This window comes from Equus caballus, chromosome 11 (genome assembly GCF_041296265.1).
Source record: "Equus caballus isolate H_3958 breed thoroughbred chromosome 11, TB-T2T, whole genome shotgun sequence".
In the NCBI taxonomy this organism is placed as follows: domain Eukaryota; kingdom Metazoa; phylum Chordata; class Mammalia; order Perissodactyla; family Equidae; genus Equus; species Equus caballus.
The window spans coordinates 23,440,653-23,456,196 of record NC_091694.1 but is presented as its reverse complement, the minus strand read 5'-3'; the positions used below and the strand labels follow the sequence as shown (position 1 = coordinate 23,456,196).

General features: G+C 57.4%; 2 protein-coding genes across 23 annotated transcripts; one reads left to right on the top strand and one right to left on the bottom strand.

Annotated features, from left to right (window-relative positions):
* Window positions 1-118: 118 nt before the first annotated feature.
* Window positions 119-3,119, top strand: CISD3 (CDGSH iron sulfur domain 3). The gene is made up of 4 exons (XM_005597455.4): window positions 119-237; window positions 557-592; window positions 1,123-1,242; window positions 2,717-3,119. The coding sequence occupies exons 1-4, from the start codon at window positions 199-201 to the stop codon at window positions 2,894-2,896; spliced, it is 375 nt and encodes a 124-aa protein (XP_005597512.1). The 5' UTR covers window positions 119-198; the 3' UTR covers window positions 2,897-3,119.
* Window positions 3,120-3,311: 192 nt separating this feature from the next.
* PCGF2 (polycomb group ring finger 2) lies at window positions 3,312-15,248 on the bottom strand. 22 transcript variants are annotated; one of them, XM_070227428.1, is made up of 14 exons: window positions 14,965-15,248; window positions 14,696-14,808; window positions 14,369-14,461; window positions 13,955-14,054; window positions 8,612-8,763; window positions 7,889-7,985; window positions 7,519-7,574; window positions 7,382-7,432; window positions 7,039-7,147; window positions 6,808-6,862; window positions 6,621-6,716; window positions 5,513-5,593; window positions 4,863-4,971; window positions 3,312-4,712 (listed from the first exon to the last, which is right to left on the bottom strand). In XM_070227428.1, the coding sequence occupies exons 5-14, from the start codon at window positions 8,721-8,723 to the stop codon at window positions 4,594-4,596; spliced, it is 885 nt and encodes a 294-aa protein (XP_070083529.1). In that variant the 5' UTR covers window positions 8,724-8,763; window positions 13,955-14,054; window positions 14,369-14,461; window positions 14,696-14,808; window positions 14,965-15,248; the 3' UTR covers window positions 3,312-4,593. The 22 variants fall into 22 exon arrangements, with proteins under 22 accessions (XP_070083529.1, XP_070083535.1, XP_070083526.1 ...); XM_070227434.1 differs by lacking the exon at window positions 14,965-15,248 and having other exon boundaries at window positions 3,312-4,708; window positions 14,696-14,960; XM_070227425.1 differs by lacking the exon at window positions 14,965-15,248 and having other exon boundaries at window positions 6,621-6,719; window positions 14,696-14,958.
* Between the last annotated feature and the right edge of the window lie 296 nt (window positions 15,249-15,544).

The window sequence follows — 15,544 nt, the reverse complement described above, 5'->3', positions numbered from 1 at the left end:
GCTTCCGGAGGCCAGGGCTGGACCGGACCGCGCAGGCCGCCGCCCCACCCGCGCGGAACCCGTGGCGTCTTCCGGGCCGAGGCGGGGCCGGGCCGGCCGGGGGGCGGGGGAGCGGGAAGGTGACCCGAGCGCGGGGCGGGGCCGGCGGGGCCGGCGCGGCGTGACGGGGCGGGGCGCAGCGCGGCGGAGCTGACCAGTATGGGCGCCGTGGGTGCTCTCCTGTGGCCGGCGGCGTGGGTGAGCGCCCTGCAGCCCCGGGCCCCCTCTGGCCCTCGCCCACTGACCCCCGCCCCCGCCCCGTCCCTCCTGCCCCTTGGCCGAGCATCCCCCCATGTCCCCGCGTCTCCTGGTGCTTTGCAGCCCTCCCTGAGCGCCTGCTGAGTACCAGCACCTCCCCTACTTCTCTTGTGACCCCTTTTTCTCACCCTCTCATTTCTCCCACGCTAAGCCCTGTCGTCTCTCCCCTCCCAGTGACTTCCCTCTGGAAGTCCTCCGCTTTCCATTGACTTTATTTTTCTGTTTCCAAACCGTCTCATGATGCCTGCGTGCCTTGCAGAAGCTGCACCAGAGGCGGGACATCTCCTCCTGGCTGGTAAGCACCCCCAGTTTCCCCCTCTCTCCGCGCAAGTCTCCCAGGCCCAGTGGCCCCAAAGGTAGAGAGGACAGAATGGAACCAGAAAGGGTCAGCCCTGCTTCCCAGACTCCAGCCTCCGAATTCCTGGCAGTGGCCACCTGCTGATGGCTCGGGGGAGGTAGAGTGGACAGGAGGGCACAGGGCAGGAAACCAGGCTTCCAGGCTGGGAGCTGTGCCCGATAAAGCAGGCCTCAGGTGCACTTGGCCCGCTTAGGCTGGCGGGATCCTGGCCCTCCCCTCCGTAGCACCCAGGTGGGAGCCAGGGTTTGAAGGGAAGGCAGCTGGCCCCGGGAACCTGAATGTCTGCGTGGCCTTGAAATCTATCTGGAGCTCAGGGTCCTTATGGTGTCCGAGGGGGAATGTCCTTGCAGGGTGGCATCAGATCAGCCTCCTGCAGAGGAAGCCTGCCACAAGCCAGGCCAGTGGGAAACTGGACAAGGCCACAGGCAGGCAGGTGCTTCCAGGGTGCCTCATCTTCCCTGCCACAGGCCAGATGGTTCCCCAAAACCCCAGCCAAGGCTGTGGTGGCCCAGAAAACACCCATCAAAGTGGAGCTGGTGGCTGGGAAAACCTACAGGTGGTGTGTGTGTGGCCGCAGCAAGAAGCAGGTAAGAGACCTTTCCCCTTCCCCTTGACATATGACACCCTTTGTTGGGGACAGCACGGTGTCTCCTGGGAGTTCCAGCCCAAGATGTTCCTCTTTCTCCCACACATGCCTAAGGGACAAGGGAGGTTAGGGGTGAAAGGATACTCTTGGGCCAGTGCCACAGCAGCCTGAGCTCCCTGTTCTCCGCATCCACCTTTGAGATGAGGGCAGAGACAGAAACTCAGTCACAAAGGCAGGTGGGTGATGCCCGGAGGTTCTGCACTCCTCTAGCGCTCCCTCCTTCTCAGAGGCAAGGTCGGGGCTCCCGCTCTGAGCACTGAGAGCTCGCTTGTCTCTTCCCGTCTCCTTCCTCCTTCTGGGAAGCATCTGGGCAAAGGTTCCCAGGGCTCGACCCTACATTGAGAAGACCCTATGCAGGCCCTCCTACAGTGTCTTCTCAGGCAGACCCTCCCCTTTCTCAGTTTATGTGACATTCCTGGTTTCGTGCCACAGCCTGCTGTCTTCTCAGTCTGCCTGCCTGCTCCCAACTTTTCTCCCTTCTGCCCCAGGAAGCTGCCCCATATTCTTAGCCTCTGGGCTGAGCTCTCAACTGTGTTCCTCCAAGGGGCGTGGTGTGCTGTCAGCAGCCCGGGGTCCCAAGTCTGCTTTGCCAGATTTGACATATGAGCAGGTCCTCATGAGGGTGGGGCAGCGCTAGAGAATGCCAGCCCCAGCGTGGCCTAGCCCAGGTAGGCACTCTGTGCCTCTCTGCCTCTTGCCCTGTGGGACAGGTTGCTGACTTTTATTTGCATACTTCTCTCATCTCTTCTCCTACCCCACCCTGACCCCAAGGTCAAGAGGCCTTGGTTCCAGCTCTGCCACTAACTAGCAAGACAAGGCACCTCTCTGGGCCTCAGTTTCCACTACCCAGCTTCTGCTTGAACAGCTGCTGGGATGGATGGGCAGGATGGTCCCGCATCAGGCAGCCAGTCTGCTGTGGGACATCCGCTTTGTCCCTGTAACACCCACTCCGTATAACATGCCCAGTTGTTTCCTGGAGCCAAACAAAATTGATACCCTAGGCTTAAAGCACTGTGATGCACACAGGCTCTCTCCCACCCAGAGAAGTTTTTTCCCAAGAATATGGGGAAGGAAATGAATTTCATGAGCCAATGTAGACTCAGAACCATTTAAAAAAAACCTATCAGGTAAACATTGCTGATACCTAAGGCCCCATTTCACCTTGAAAATTCTGTCCTTGTGTCCTGCTCTCTGGGTCCTCTAGAGACTAATGCTATAAAAACTCTTACTGAACACTTACTGTAGGCAAAGTGTGTAATAACCAGTGTTTATTTTGTTTCCTTGGGACAATTCTACTCTTATTACCCTCTCATTACAGATAAGCGAGGTAAACTAGTGAACCAGGCTGTCAGCCTCAGAGTGGAGCCCCGCCCTAGCAGGTGGGGTCAGGTCTCTTAACTTCTTTCTCTCACCAGCCCTTCTGTGACGGCTCCCACTTCTTCCAACGCACTGGCCTGTCCCCACTCAAGTTCAAGGCCCAGGAGACGCGTGCAGCGGTCCTCTGTACCTGCAAGGCCACCCAGAAGCCCCCGTACTGCGATGGCACCCACAAGAGCGAGCGGGTGCAGAAGACAGAAGTGGGCTCCCCACTCTGAGGGGGTGGCTGCCGCCCAGCGCCAGGCCTAGAGAGGTACCCCCATTGTGGGGAAGGAAACGGAGTGCTAAGCCCAAGAAGGGATCATCCAGGGACCCCGCTACCCACAGCTGGCTTGTGAAAAACGTGCTCCCTGTAACTGAGGTGTCTAATCTGGGGACCTCTAACCTGGTCCAATGCCTGCTGGTAGACGAGATGGCATTAAACAAGCATGCCTGCCCAGAGTGCTTTTCTTGTCACTCGTGTGAGGCACATGGCCTGTCCGTGCTCTAGGACCTGGGCTCGGGGCACCTGACCAGCCACAGGGAGGGGGTAGTTCATGTTCATTCCAGAGGGGGTCCCCTGAGGCAGGCTGAGGCCAGGGGACCCACCTACCCCTTCCCTCTCCCCTCAAACCCAAAGAACCACAGGCTTCGGAGAGTATGCAGCATTTATTACAAAGCCAGGAGATACAAATGGCCCAGGGCAGGAGGAGGGGACAGCCACAGCACCTCAGACACACGACAGGGTGCAAACACAGACAAACCCGTCAGGGGCTCCCCACCCCAAAAACCCAGGTTATGAAAGAGTCTTGCCTCCTCCGTGATCTGCTCTATGTACAGTGGAGGAAAAACAGGTGGGCAGGGATCTGGTGGGGTCTGCCCCCAGGGGACAAAGCACTGACCTCTCGGGATGAAGGGGAGGTCAGAGCTTACAGGCTTCTGTCTTCTTGTGCTTTTAGAAGCCTCTGTCACTCTTTCCTGACTCAGCCTCAGCTGAGGGTGGCGAGGGAACTAGAGGGCTGTTTGCCTTTGGCAAAATCTGGGGTCTGTGCTTATCCGACATTAACCCCGCTCCACCTCTCCCCTCTCGGCCCCCAAGTGAGACTTGACCACCAGCCTTGCTAGCGTGGGTTCCTGGGTGGGGGCAGGAGGGGCGAAGTGGTTCACAATGCTAAAGCCACAGTGGAATTCCAAGGGCCGAGGCCTCCCGTGGCCTGAATCTTCTCTTCCACAAGATAAATGATGCACAGGCCACACACACAGGAAAAAGAAAGAAAGGCAGAACTATCTATTCTTTGCACAAAGTTTCCACTGTAAGAGGAGGAGGTAAGGGAGATGCCATCTCCACCGCCCACTCGCTCCTCAGAACCAGGGATAAACTGCATTGGTAAAAGGCACTGTCTTAGCAATTCTGTGGACATTCAACAATGGCCGGGGGTGGGTGTAGGGGACTGGTTGGGACAGGATGGCAGCCATGATGGGGAGAGGGAAGGTGGACCCCATACACAGCCAGTTAGTTGTGCCTAAAACTTTGGGGGCTGGTGGGGCCCCCCAACACCTCATCTGCCCTGGGAAACAGGAGGAGGATGGAGTAGAGCTTTCCTGGGCCTCAAGTGGTCCTCCAGGCATCCCCCGAAAGAGAGCAGAGCAAATTACACAAGACCCCCTAAGAATGAACACCCCCATCCCCACACATACACACACACATAAAGTTTGTTTCCTGTGGCATTTAAATTAATCTGGTTGGTCCATAGAAAATAAGTATGTATATTTGGTTTTTCCTATGTACATATATATATAGATTTATTTATAAAACCCGCCTCCCACCCCTAAGGTGGGAGGAGCTGGGGAAAGTAGAAGAGGTGGAAAAATGGGCCCAGAAAAAGTGGAGGAGTGGAGAGGCGTGGCTGGCAAAGAAGGGAGAGGGTCCCTTTGCTCAAGTTAAGGGGGGCACAGGAGCTCCGTTGACAGTCATCTTGCGCCCCCTGCTGGTGGAGGATGGTGTCTGCAGGCAGTTCGAGGTGCCCCCGTTGGCAGCTGTGGTGGCCCCACTGGCTGTCGAAGGGGGAGTGGGGGAGGTAGGGTGGGTGGCTGGGGGCCCGTGGGAGCTGGGAGAGCCATGGGAGGGGGTGGCTGGGCTGGGCAGGGAGGAGGAGGTGGCCGGCAGGGTGGCAGGGCTGGGAGCCTTGTCGCTGACTGACTCACACTCAGACGCCCCGCTGGTGTTGGTGCCCTCGGAGGGAGTGGGCGCTGTGGGCAAGGTGAGCCGCTTGCAGGCCGGCTGGACACGATACTTGAGGGGGAGAGGGCCGTTCTGTAGGGAGAGTGGGGGACAGAGGCAGGGAAGGGGAGGGTGTCAGGAGAGAGGCTAAGCAGACTGCCACCCACCTTTACCCCACAGCGCCCAAACACTCAGAAAAGGGAAGGTGCGATCTTGGAGAGGAGAAAGAGCTGGGAGAAAGGAGGAGCCAGGCCAGAGATACAGGGGCACACAGAGACCCAGAGAGACCAGGTAAGACCAGAGAGAAAAAGGAGAGAGGGAGGCCGAAGAGCAGACAGCAACATTTCCTCTTCTACAGCCACCAGACCCTCTTTTCTGACCCTAAATCAGGGCACATAATCTGCCCAAGGATCCTTTTCTCCTCCTGAGTGTGGGAGGTCATCAGTGAAATGGCCTGGAGGCTGACCTGGTATGGTGGGCCATCCTGGACATGTCCAGCTCATAGACAAAGGATGAACTGTCTGTGACTGGAGCAGGGCGAACCATGTGGTCACGGTGGCCACAGACCAATGTCACACCCTGCAGGGGTCCACTCCCAGCCCCGCCCCGTCGGGCACCACCCTGCCCGGCTCACCCGCCGCCAGGGGTAGATGTAGGCGATATCCATGAGGGTGTAGTATTCCTTCAGTGGCTCGTCCTCATACAGAACCTCCACCTGTAGGACGAAAGGCAGGACACCATGACCCTGGCTGGGCTCGAGGCTCCAGCCATTTGGCAAAGAGTCTCCAGGCTAGGAGTCTTGGGGGATGGGAGGTGGGGCACTGGGGAGGGGTGACTTGCAGGTGGTCCCTCCTAACTCTGGGGTTCCATGGTGTATTTGACTTCCCTATCAGAGTTGTCCCAACATAACTCCTGACTACCACGTGGGAAGGGATCCAGAGAAGATACCCACATCATTAACAACCCCCACCTCCAGCCACCCTCACAGCTATCTGGGTCTCCTTACATCTCTGACAGGTACCCCGGAGGAGCTAATGGGCAAAGAAAAGGCGTAGGTGAGAAGGATCTCGTGGGACAGTGGCTCTCACCCAGGCTGCACAGTGGAATCACCCACGGAACTTTAAAAAAATACCAATGCTTGGATCTCACCCCCCGAGATTCTGATTTAACTGGTATGATACGAGCCGAGTTTGAAAGCTCCCCATGATTCTGACATGCAGCAAAGTTGGGGATCCACTGTCCTAGAGCCTTGATACTCAAAGTGTGGTCCATGGACCAGTAACATTGGCAGCACCTGGGAACTTGCTAGAAATGCAGAATCTACTGAATCAGAATTTGATTTCAACAAGCTCTCTTAGGGGATCACAGACACATTCAAATTTGAAAGGAATGTCCTAGAACTCCACTGGAATTTCAGACTGACCTTCCTTCAGCCAGCTGGCCCTAGGTAAGACCTTGTATTTTTGCACACGTACCTCTGCCACAGTTCTGAGTGTGCAAGCATGCATGCACACACACACACACCACCTTGGTCCCACACACCTCTACATACTGACTTCGACAGATGCAGACTGCCCCACCCTAATCTTGGTTTCAATTACCCTTCTACTCCGGCTCAATTACACAACCATGCAGGCCCTTGGGGACACCTGGCCAACCCTGAACAATGTCTGGGATGCACAGATTGTCAGACACACCCCCCCACACACACACTCATTTTTTGAAGAGGCCCAGGGACTCACCTTGTACTTGCTGGGCACATCCATCTTGTTGCGGAGAAACTTGGCAAGATGCATCACAGTCATGGCTGCTGGGCATCGCAGGAAGCGCACCCCTGTCTGCTGGGGGAGAGGCACCCAAGGGCTGGGGTCCACCCCATGCACTCTCTCCCTGCCCACATCCCACCATTGGGCAGGCCCCAGCACTCACCTTCTCCTTGTCCCCATCCCCATTCTCCAGGGGACCCTTCTTCTCCTCCCGGTCCCTGGGGAGGAGAAAGAATGAAGTTAGGGAGACGCTGGAGCAGGCAGGATTCCCTAATGCACACATCCAGAAGGCCCTCCCCAAGACACCCTTCCTCTCAGGGGAACGGGGCCAGGGTGGGAGAAGGGGGTGACCCAGCTTAGGACCCCAAAAGGACCAGCTGCAGATCAGACTTGCCTGACACCTTCGTAGAACTCAATGGAGAGGCTGACAATCTCATCGTCGCTCAGAGCCCCCTTCTCCTGCTCCAGAACCTCACCACGGTCCTCATTTGAGCCATTGGGGACTACAGAAGGAAAGAGATCTAAGGGGTTGGCCTACGATTGGGGAAAGGAGCCCCACCAAGGACCCAGGCATCTCGGAGCTCGGCAAGGTGAGCCCAGCCATGTTCTGGGCTGGGGAGGCAGCATGGTGGTGCGTGGAGGATGGACAGCCTAGTGTGTCCAGCCTTCATGCCTGGGGCAGCACCCCACACTCACGTGGCCCCTGGGAGCACACACACACATGTGAACACACTCACCTTCTGTCAGGGGGTACGCTGCATAGAAATCCCGCCGTCGTTTCATCTCATCTGGAAGAGGGAAGGAAGCAGGGTGAGGAGGGAGCAACAGGCTGGGAAGTGGGGGGCAGTGGGCAGAAGGAAGGGTATATGGATACCTTTAAAAAGCCCGGGGACCAATTTGTAAACGATGTCTTGGAGGGTTTTGTCAGACCTGGAAAAAAACGCACAGGGGCCTATCAGCACCTTAGCTTGATCCCTCCAGCCCCAGAGCCCACTTCCCACCGCCTTTCCTTAGATTCAGGGCCCAGGCCTTGGGGTCCCTGTGGGCCTGGTCTTTCCCCCTCCAGTATTTCTCAGCCTACAACAAGCTGGATACAACCCAGAGGGAGGGAAGGGGCCTTGGGTCCATGCCCAGTGCTTATGCCCCATCTGCCACCTTGGTTACAGGAAGCAAGGAGGGCTAAGGAACAGAGGACAGCTGCCCCAGAGGATCGGCAGGGGCGGGAGGGACAGTGCCAGGCCCACCTGATGCTCAGCAGCGGTCGGGTTTTATGGACCTGCACATCGCACATGGGGCAGTACTTGTTGGTCTCCAGGTAGCGCACGATGCAGGTTTTGCAGACTTGGGGGTGTGGAGAGAGGGAGGAGAGTCAGAGCCCTCTCCGAACCCGAGACAGCCCCCACGCCCTCTGCTCAGGTTCAGATAGCCCCTCTTCTCCACCTCGTCCCCACATTCAGGCCTGTTCAAAGGCCCAGCGTGGTCCTGTTTTGCACAGATGGCAACTGCCCCTTATCTATCCTTGGGGGAGGACCAAACTTATGTGTATGTATGTGTGTGTGTGTGTTAGGCTAGTGTCACGTATCATGCATAAGGTGAGCCCCAAGTCCCAAGCTCCTGATTCAGCACAAAACAACAGCCAGCCTTTAGACATCTCCGGGGTCCTTGACCCCTTGCCACCAAGCCCATAGTGCACACGAGGGGCACGTGCACCTTCAAGGGGTGAAATTTTGGCCCCAGAGATTTCAGATGAAAAGTCCCTGAAATGAACTTCTGGGCTGAAACCTCCAGTCTCCCTTCCCAGGCAGCCTCTCTGACCGGAGGACCCCACAAGATACATGGACATGTGTGCTCATCAGGGCAGGGGCTGTGCTCTGCCTTCCCTGGGCAGTGTTCCTCCAACCTGGGCAGAGGCCGGCCACGCCGCCCCCTCTGCCCCGCCCTAAGAAGCAGCCCCTCCACCAACTCACAGGAATGCAAGCACTCCACGATGGTGGTGGCATCGATGAAGTACCCCCCGCAGAGGGCACACATGAGGTGAGGGTTCAGCTCTGTGATTTTGATCCGTGTGGTCCGATGCATGATGCCGGGGTGGGGGGCAGGGGGGTTGGGGAGCGTCACCCTGGGAAGTGAAAGTAGAATGAGAAACACAGAGATCCAAGAGGCCCTCCCATGCAACATCTCTCCCTGAGCCTGAGGCTCTTCCTCTGTGCCCTCAGGGCTGGACTGGGTGAAAGCATGGGCCTGGGTCTTTCTGGCCCCTCTGAGTGTTCACTGGAGATTCATGTAACCTTGAGCAACAAGGTCAGGTTCCATCTCAGGAGCAGCAGGAAAGACTGAGGTTAGACCACAGGAAGTAACTACCCAACTTTTCAGAGGATGTGGGGAGGCAGGAAAATGGAAGAGAACAGAGTTGTAGAAAATCTCCCTGATCCTAAGCCATATTCACTCAAGTGAGTGCTGGGAGCTGTGAGGAAACTTAAATAACCCAGTGCCCTGAACCTCAGCAAAATCAAAGAAAGAAAAGAATAAATTACCCGTGCCCCTTGCCCCATCTACACAGGCACAAGGCTCCTGAGTTGATCTTTCCCATCCTACTCTCCTTCCATCCCATCCACTCCTTCACGAGGAAGCCTTCCCTGGAAACACTGGGGTCCCAGGCTGCCCCAAGTTTGAAGAGGGCACCCCATCACTTGTCCTTCCAGCTCTGTACCCAGCCCTGGCCCTGCAACAGCAACCTGGAAATCCACCATATGCTGACCATGCAGGTTCCAGAATGTCCCCATGTGGGCACTGCCACCCACAGGCACCTCCTCTGCAGCCTGTCCACAGGCTATGCAGAGACAGACCACAGGCTCTCCTAGATGCCTACCAAAGCTGGGCAGAAAGTTCCCCGTACCCAGCCCCCTGGAGCACCCAGCCAAGCCCTGGCAGGGTCCAGGGAAGTCAGGCAAAGCCCAGCTCTGGATCAGCCGATGTGTTTCCTTCTTGGTATAGAAATCAAACCTGCACCTAGAAGGGACAGCCCCTCCCTCTCTCCCTTCTTTCCCAGAGTAAAAGCCCAAGAGGTGGGGCTTGGGAGGGTGGCCAAGCCCAACAGCTCCTTTACAACACACACCCTTCTCTCCTTTCCAGAGAGATTTCTAAAGCCACTACATTGGGTTTTCTAGGACCAGAAATTCACAGCCAGGATCAGCAGTTTCTATAGAGACCCCAGGATGAGTTTGGCCAGGACCCAAACAGCCAACAGAGGCACAGGGAGCCTGGCCAGAGATGGAAAGAGATGGAGAGACACAAAGGTCACATGTGGGAGAGACCCCAAGTGCAGGGCAGACAGATGGGAACAAGCAAGCCAAAGGCCAGTGGAGACGCAGTGGCCGAGAGAGACCTGCAGACCCAGCCGAAGGAGGAACAGGGGTTCCCGCGCCACACAGGGCTGCCTTGGCCGGTCCTCCCCGCATGGGTCCCCCCTTCACAATTACGCAGAAGGCTTGTTGGCTACTCCACTGTTTGGTCGTTTCCATAGTAACCTTGTCCCTGGCAAGATGCCTAAATATTATTACAACCATCCAGAGGAGAGAACAAACTCCAAGTGGCTGTCTCACTGAGCGTGTGTTATAATCCATCGGACGTGTACGTGCCGTCTGGGCCTCCAAAGGTACTTCCTGTGACTACTAGTCCCATGCGTGTGTCTGTGTGTAAATAAATCTCTGTGTGCGTGTACAGCCAGAAAGAAAACATTTTGGGGTCTGGTAACACTGGGGGTCCAGGTTGCTATCAGTGAATCTCATCCCCCTTCTCTCTCTCTCTCCCTCTCACACACGCACACAAACACGCAGGCGCTTCACACTGCCATAGCCACCTCATTCACACACGCTGTATTTTCAAAACAGACACTTGCTCTTAAGAGCTCCTATCCAGTTCCGCCTGGCAGACTGTGGCCTGAGCACACAGGAGCTCCTAGGCAAATGGCCACGCCCCCAACCTCTGGCTTCTGCAAGCATCTGTGAGAATTCAGACCAAGACTATTCCTCAAGCCCCTTTCTGGATGCGCGGGTAAACAGACAGAAGAGACATGGTGCTTAGTGAAGGAAATGTTCCTCCTTCTCCCCTTTAAGAAATGAGCCCCCCTGCCACACTCCCTGCTCCCCGACCCCATCCCCAGGGGCCTCAGCCTATTACCTCTGGGGCTGGGGGTGGGGAGAAGCACTGATTGGTTCCGCACCTGATTGCCATGGTTACCTGCAAGGCCCTGCCAGCAGGTGCCAAGCACAACTGTAAACAGGAGCTCTGTTCTTCCACTGCCCCACCTCCCCAGGCCCCCCACCCCATGAGGCCTCAGGGCCCCACATTTCTGACACCCAGTTCCTCCCAGCTGCAACTGGCTGCTGCGTCGTTGCCGCAGGAAGAAAGAGAAGAGGGGTGATGGGTGGCTGGACCTCCAGCTGTCATCATTTTAGGGAACAGCCTGAGGGAGACAGCGAGGGAGAGAGAAATCCCAAAAAGCAGAAAAGGGAGCCCAAGGGCCATGTGGAAGTAGGCTTTGGGGACTTCAACAGGTCAGTCTCAGCAACATCCCCACAGAGGACACAAGCACTGTCTCCTACCCCCAACTGGGGACCAGTCCTTCAAAATCTTCTGTCCCCAAACCCCTGTCTTTGCCCAGGCCTGGGGCCTGGGGTCTCGGCTACAGTGGCAGGAAAAGAGCCTGATCCGCACCCAGCCCCCAGCCCCAACTCCTCCTCCACATTCCAGCCTGGCATTTGTCTTTCCCCAGCCTCAAAGCCCCCTACTAATAGAGACCACGCCCCATGGCTCCATTCTAAGCAGTCTCTTTCTGGAAGCTCCTCCGCAATTCAGGTCTCTCCGGCTGTCAGTTTTTTCACTTTCCCTGCAGAAAGGGCCAGGCTGATAACCCAGAGGTTGCTTCTGCTCCTCCGGAAGCCCAGCTACAGCATTCCTTGCTCTGCCCTTCCTCCACATGACATTAGCCCAGCTCCCTCTTGGAAGCTTCCTTCCGGGTCTTAGGAAGTCACTCAAGGTCACATCCAGACATCCAGAATTGCAGAGATAAAAGAGATCTTAGCATCTTGTCCGGGGTCTGCCCATGGCCGAGTGGTTAAGTTCGTGTGGTGAAGTTCGTGTTCTCCGCTTCGGCGACCTGGGGTTCACCCATTCGGATCCTGGGCATGGACCTACGCACAGCTCATTAAGCCATGTTGTGGCGGCATCACACAAAGAAGTACTAGAATGACTTCCAATAAGGATATACAACTATGTACTGGGGCTTTGGGGAGAAAAAAAAAAAAGAGGAAGACTGGCAACAGATATTCGCTCAGGGCCAATCTTCCTCACCAAAAAAAACAACGAAGAAGAAGAAGAAAGCGTCTTGTCCAATCCTTTCATTTTACAGATGATGAAACTCAACAAGAAGTGACTTGTCTAAGGTCACACTGCAACGCAGTGGCAGTCCAAGGACTAGAAACTGCCTGACTCCCATTCGAGTAATCTGTACACACTGGCATCCAGGCCAGGCTCCCCACACATCTAGGGAACCAGTAAGCCTGACTCCATCCAGGTGGGTAGAAGGTAGAAGGACTCCAAGTTCTCTAGAAGACCACTCAGTGAGCCTTCTGGGAGAGGTCAAAGTCTGGCCAAAACATGACCATGAGCACACATTCTCGCCATGAAGCAGGAAGAGAGGGCAGAGGCTAACCGCCTCACCTATTTCCATGCACAGACAGAGAAACTGAGGCTGCATGAAAGCAGTGAGCCAGAGTGTCCTGGGTCCTGGGAGTCCCTTCCTCTCCCAGCTGTGTGGAAGCACAGTGTATTTGTCTGGGGGGATGGGGACACTGTCAACCTCTCAATGTTCCCTGATCCTTGACCCCCGCCATGGCCATCAGAACTGCAAAAGGCCTCTAGCTCCTGAAGCTGGCTCACCCTACTCCCCTCCCCCTCCTTTCCCACCTCTCAGCTTCTTAAGATCAAACAAAGACAAACACCCAAAATATACACCCAGAGCTACAAGTGCCAGATACACACATGGATGCACAGCTAGACACACCCCCTCCATCTCTCTCTCACACTCACACACACACACACAACCAGACACTTGGCCAGACACACCCCATCACACATACGGCCAGATCAGAGCCAGGCCCACACTGTCGAAATGCACAAGCCCCTGCCCCCAACCCCCCATCCAGAAGCACACAGTCTGACATCCCTAAACCAGAGCTGCAAACACACACTAAGCTTTTGTGCATCCCTGGTCCACCCAGGGTAAATCAGAACATAAGTCTTCCAGCAACAAAGGCACCGCAGCTCCCAACCCCTGCTCTGGGGGCCAGAGGCTGGGGGAGTGGGGCAGGCATCTGACCTGCACAAAGATATAACCTATAACCTTTCCTGGTCAGGCTCTCTCCATTCCTATGGCAACAGTTCCATCAACCACGATCTCTCAGGCAAGGCCAGGAGCAGCAGAGAGCCCCCCCTTCCTGCCCACCCCACAGGACTTCAACTTGAATCCCACCCAGCTACACAGGGTCTAGATCCTGAGTCCCAGGGCTCACCTGGAGTCTGTTTCCTGCCTCAAGCCAAAGACAGCTCTAAGGCTTCAGCTCCAAACCAGGGAACCCCTGGGAAAACCTCCCCACCAAAAAGCTGCAACAGAGCTGGCTTTATGCTCCTTCTCCAAGTACTAACACTTTGGAACAGAGTGGAGAGGGGGAGGAAGGAGAGAAATTAGAGTTTCAGGAACAGATACAAACTGCAAGAGGCCCAGAGAAGGAGGCATCACAAGGGAGGGGGAGACATCCACGAGACCCCCTCCCCAGGGACAGGGAGCCCTGGCGAGACTGAGGCAGCGTTGTGGGGGTGCTCTGAGAGACAAAGCCCGGGGGAAGCGCGGGATAACACTTTCACAATATTTACAGGGGAATTCACCACCACCAGGCCATCTCCCTTCCCCACCTCAAGCCATCCGGAGCAATTCTGGGCAGATGGGGGCAGTGGGGGAGGGGGAGAGGCATGCCTGGGCCCACGGTGGAGACAGGAGGGGCAGGGGATGTCTGCTTGCCGAGGGGTCCCACCCGCTCAGAGCTGGCAGCAAGAGGGCCTGGGGAGGGAGGGGGCAGCCTGGCTCCCCAGGGGAAGAGGGGCCAGTCGGTGAGACCCCTCCTGCCTCCGCTGGCGATGGGAAATACCGCGATAAATCTCCCCCCAGCGCCATTCTACCCGCTCCGCCCTGGCTTCCGCGGGAGCCTGGGTCAGAGGATCAGGGACCCCAGTTACCCGGTGGCCGCTCCTACCTTCCCTAAAGCCAAACTTTCGGCGGGGCCCAAGGAGGGGTGTTCCGCGGAGAAAGAGGCTCTGCCGAGGTGTTTCGGGGAGGGGGCGGGGCGCCCAGTCCTGGGATGGGGGAAAGGGACCGGCTGGGGGAGGTGCCCGAGAGGACCCGGACCCCGGCGGGGAAGAGCGCCCTCCCCCGGTCCCGCAGCAATCAAAAAAGCATGTCCCCTTCCTCCCGGCCTCAAGTCCTCGCGCGTCCACGACGCCCCAGTCCCCACGGAAGAAGCAGAGGGCGACCGCTCCCCAGAGCGAAGGGGGTGGTGGGCCGCAGCCTGAGGCTGCTCCGGCTCGGGGGGAGGGCTCAGGGGGCAGAGATCCACCCCAGCGCAGAGCCCCAAAGCCCTGTGGCTGAATCGGACCCTCCCCCTCGCTACCTCGGGAGCAGGTCTACGAGGGGGCTGCGACACAAAGAGGTGGTGGTCGAGGGAGACGCCAAATCGTTAAAAGGGGGAATCCGCTTCGGCCATCTTGGAAGGGAGGAAAGGGAAAAGGGGAGAGAAAAAAGGGAGAAAGAAAGGCGGACGGGGCGAGCGAGGATAGGGGCTGGCGGGGGTGGGGCGGGGACGCGAGAAGCAGGCCCGGCTCGGAGCCTCCCCCTCCCACAGGGGTTTGCAAAGAAGGAAATATCGGCTCCTCATCCCAATCCCCAAATGGTTGCGGGGTAGGAGAAGGAAAGGAAGGGGGAGTCCGCCTCTGCTTACCTGGGTTCGGGGTCCGGTGGGTCTCGGGGAGGGGGGGATGGGAGGGAGGGAGGGAAGGGAGGGGAGGGGGGCCGCAGCCGTGTCGCTCGCTCCGGCGGCGGGAGGGGAGAAACCTACGGTAAGAAAGGAGTTTGTGAAAGCAGCTTGGGGTGGGAGGGAGAGAGGGGAGGGGAGGGGACGGAGGGGGGAGGGGAGGGACCGGGACTGGAAGGGGGGAGACAAAATGGCTTTTTTCCTCCAGACAAGAGTAGGTCCCGCCCACTACTCACCCACGTGACCTCATTCCTTCAGGGTGTTTGCGGAGAGGGGAAGAGGAGGAGGGAGAGAGGCTAACAACGCTGCCCCCCAAGCCGGGGGCCGGGCCCCAAAACTAGGACGCGACCTCAGTCTTCTCAGACAGCCCCTGACCCTGGTGGATGTATCCTCTGCTCTGTTACCCTCCGCAACTAGTCCCTCCTCCCCCCAAAATATGTGTGCTCCCCCCCACCCCCTGACCCTGCGATTCCCGCCCCTAGCGAGGCGCCTGGAAAATGGTGAGATGAGGACCGGGCTGAAAGGTGGCTCGCCCGGCAGTCCTCCACGCCTCGACCAAAGGGCGCTGGGCTCGGGCTCGGGTCGCGACGCCTCCGGCCAGGCGTCTGGGTTATTTTCATTCACTCCAAGTGACATTCCCTTAAAATTAGTAACTGCATCGGTGAGAGAGCGTCTCCCACCCCCCTTGCCCCTCTCAGCGGCCCGATCACTGGCTCTAAAATGCAGCGCCCAGGGACTCAGCCGGGGCGCCTCGGGGAGCAAACTGCCGGGGAACGGAGGGCGAGGCCTGGGGGGACGTCTCATTGAGGGGCTCAG

Coding starts and splice junctions, on each gene's coding strand:
- CISD3 (XM_005597455.4), top strand. CDS start 199: ATGGGCGCCGTGGGTGCTCTCCTGTGGCCGGCGGCGTGG. Junction 593..1,122: donor GGGACATCTCCTCCTGGCTG/GTAAGCACCCCC, acceptor TCCCTGCCACAG/GCCAGATGGTTCCCCAAAAC. Junction 1,243..2,716: donor GTGGCCGCAGCAAGAAGCAG/GTAAGAGACCTT, acceptor TTCTCTCACCAG/CCCTTCTGTGACGGCTCCCA.
- PCGF2 (XM_070227418.1), bottom strand. CDS start 8,723: ATGCATCGGACCACACGGATCAAAATCACAGAGCTGAACCCTCACCTC. Junction 6,863..7,038: donor GAGTTCTACGAAGGTGTCAG/GCAAGTCTGATC, acceptor TCTCCTCCCCAG/GGACCGGGAGGAGAAGAAGG. Junction 5,594..6,620: donor ATGTGCCCAGCAAGTACAAG/GTGAGTCCCTGG, acceptor TTCGTCCTACAG/GTGGAGGTTCTGTATGAGGA.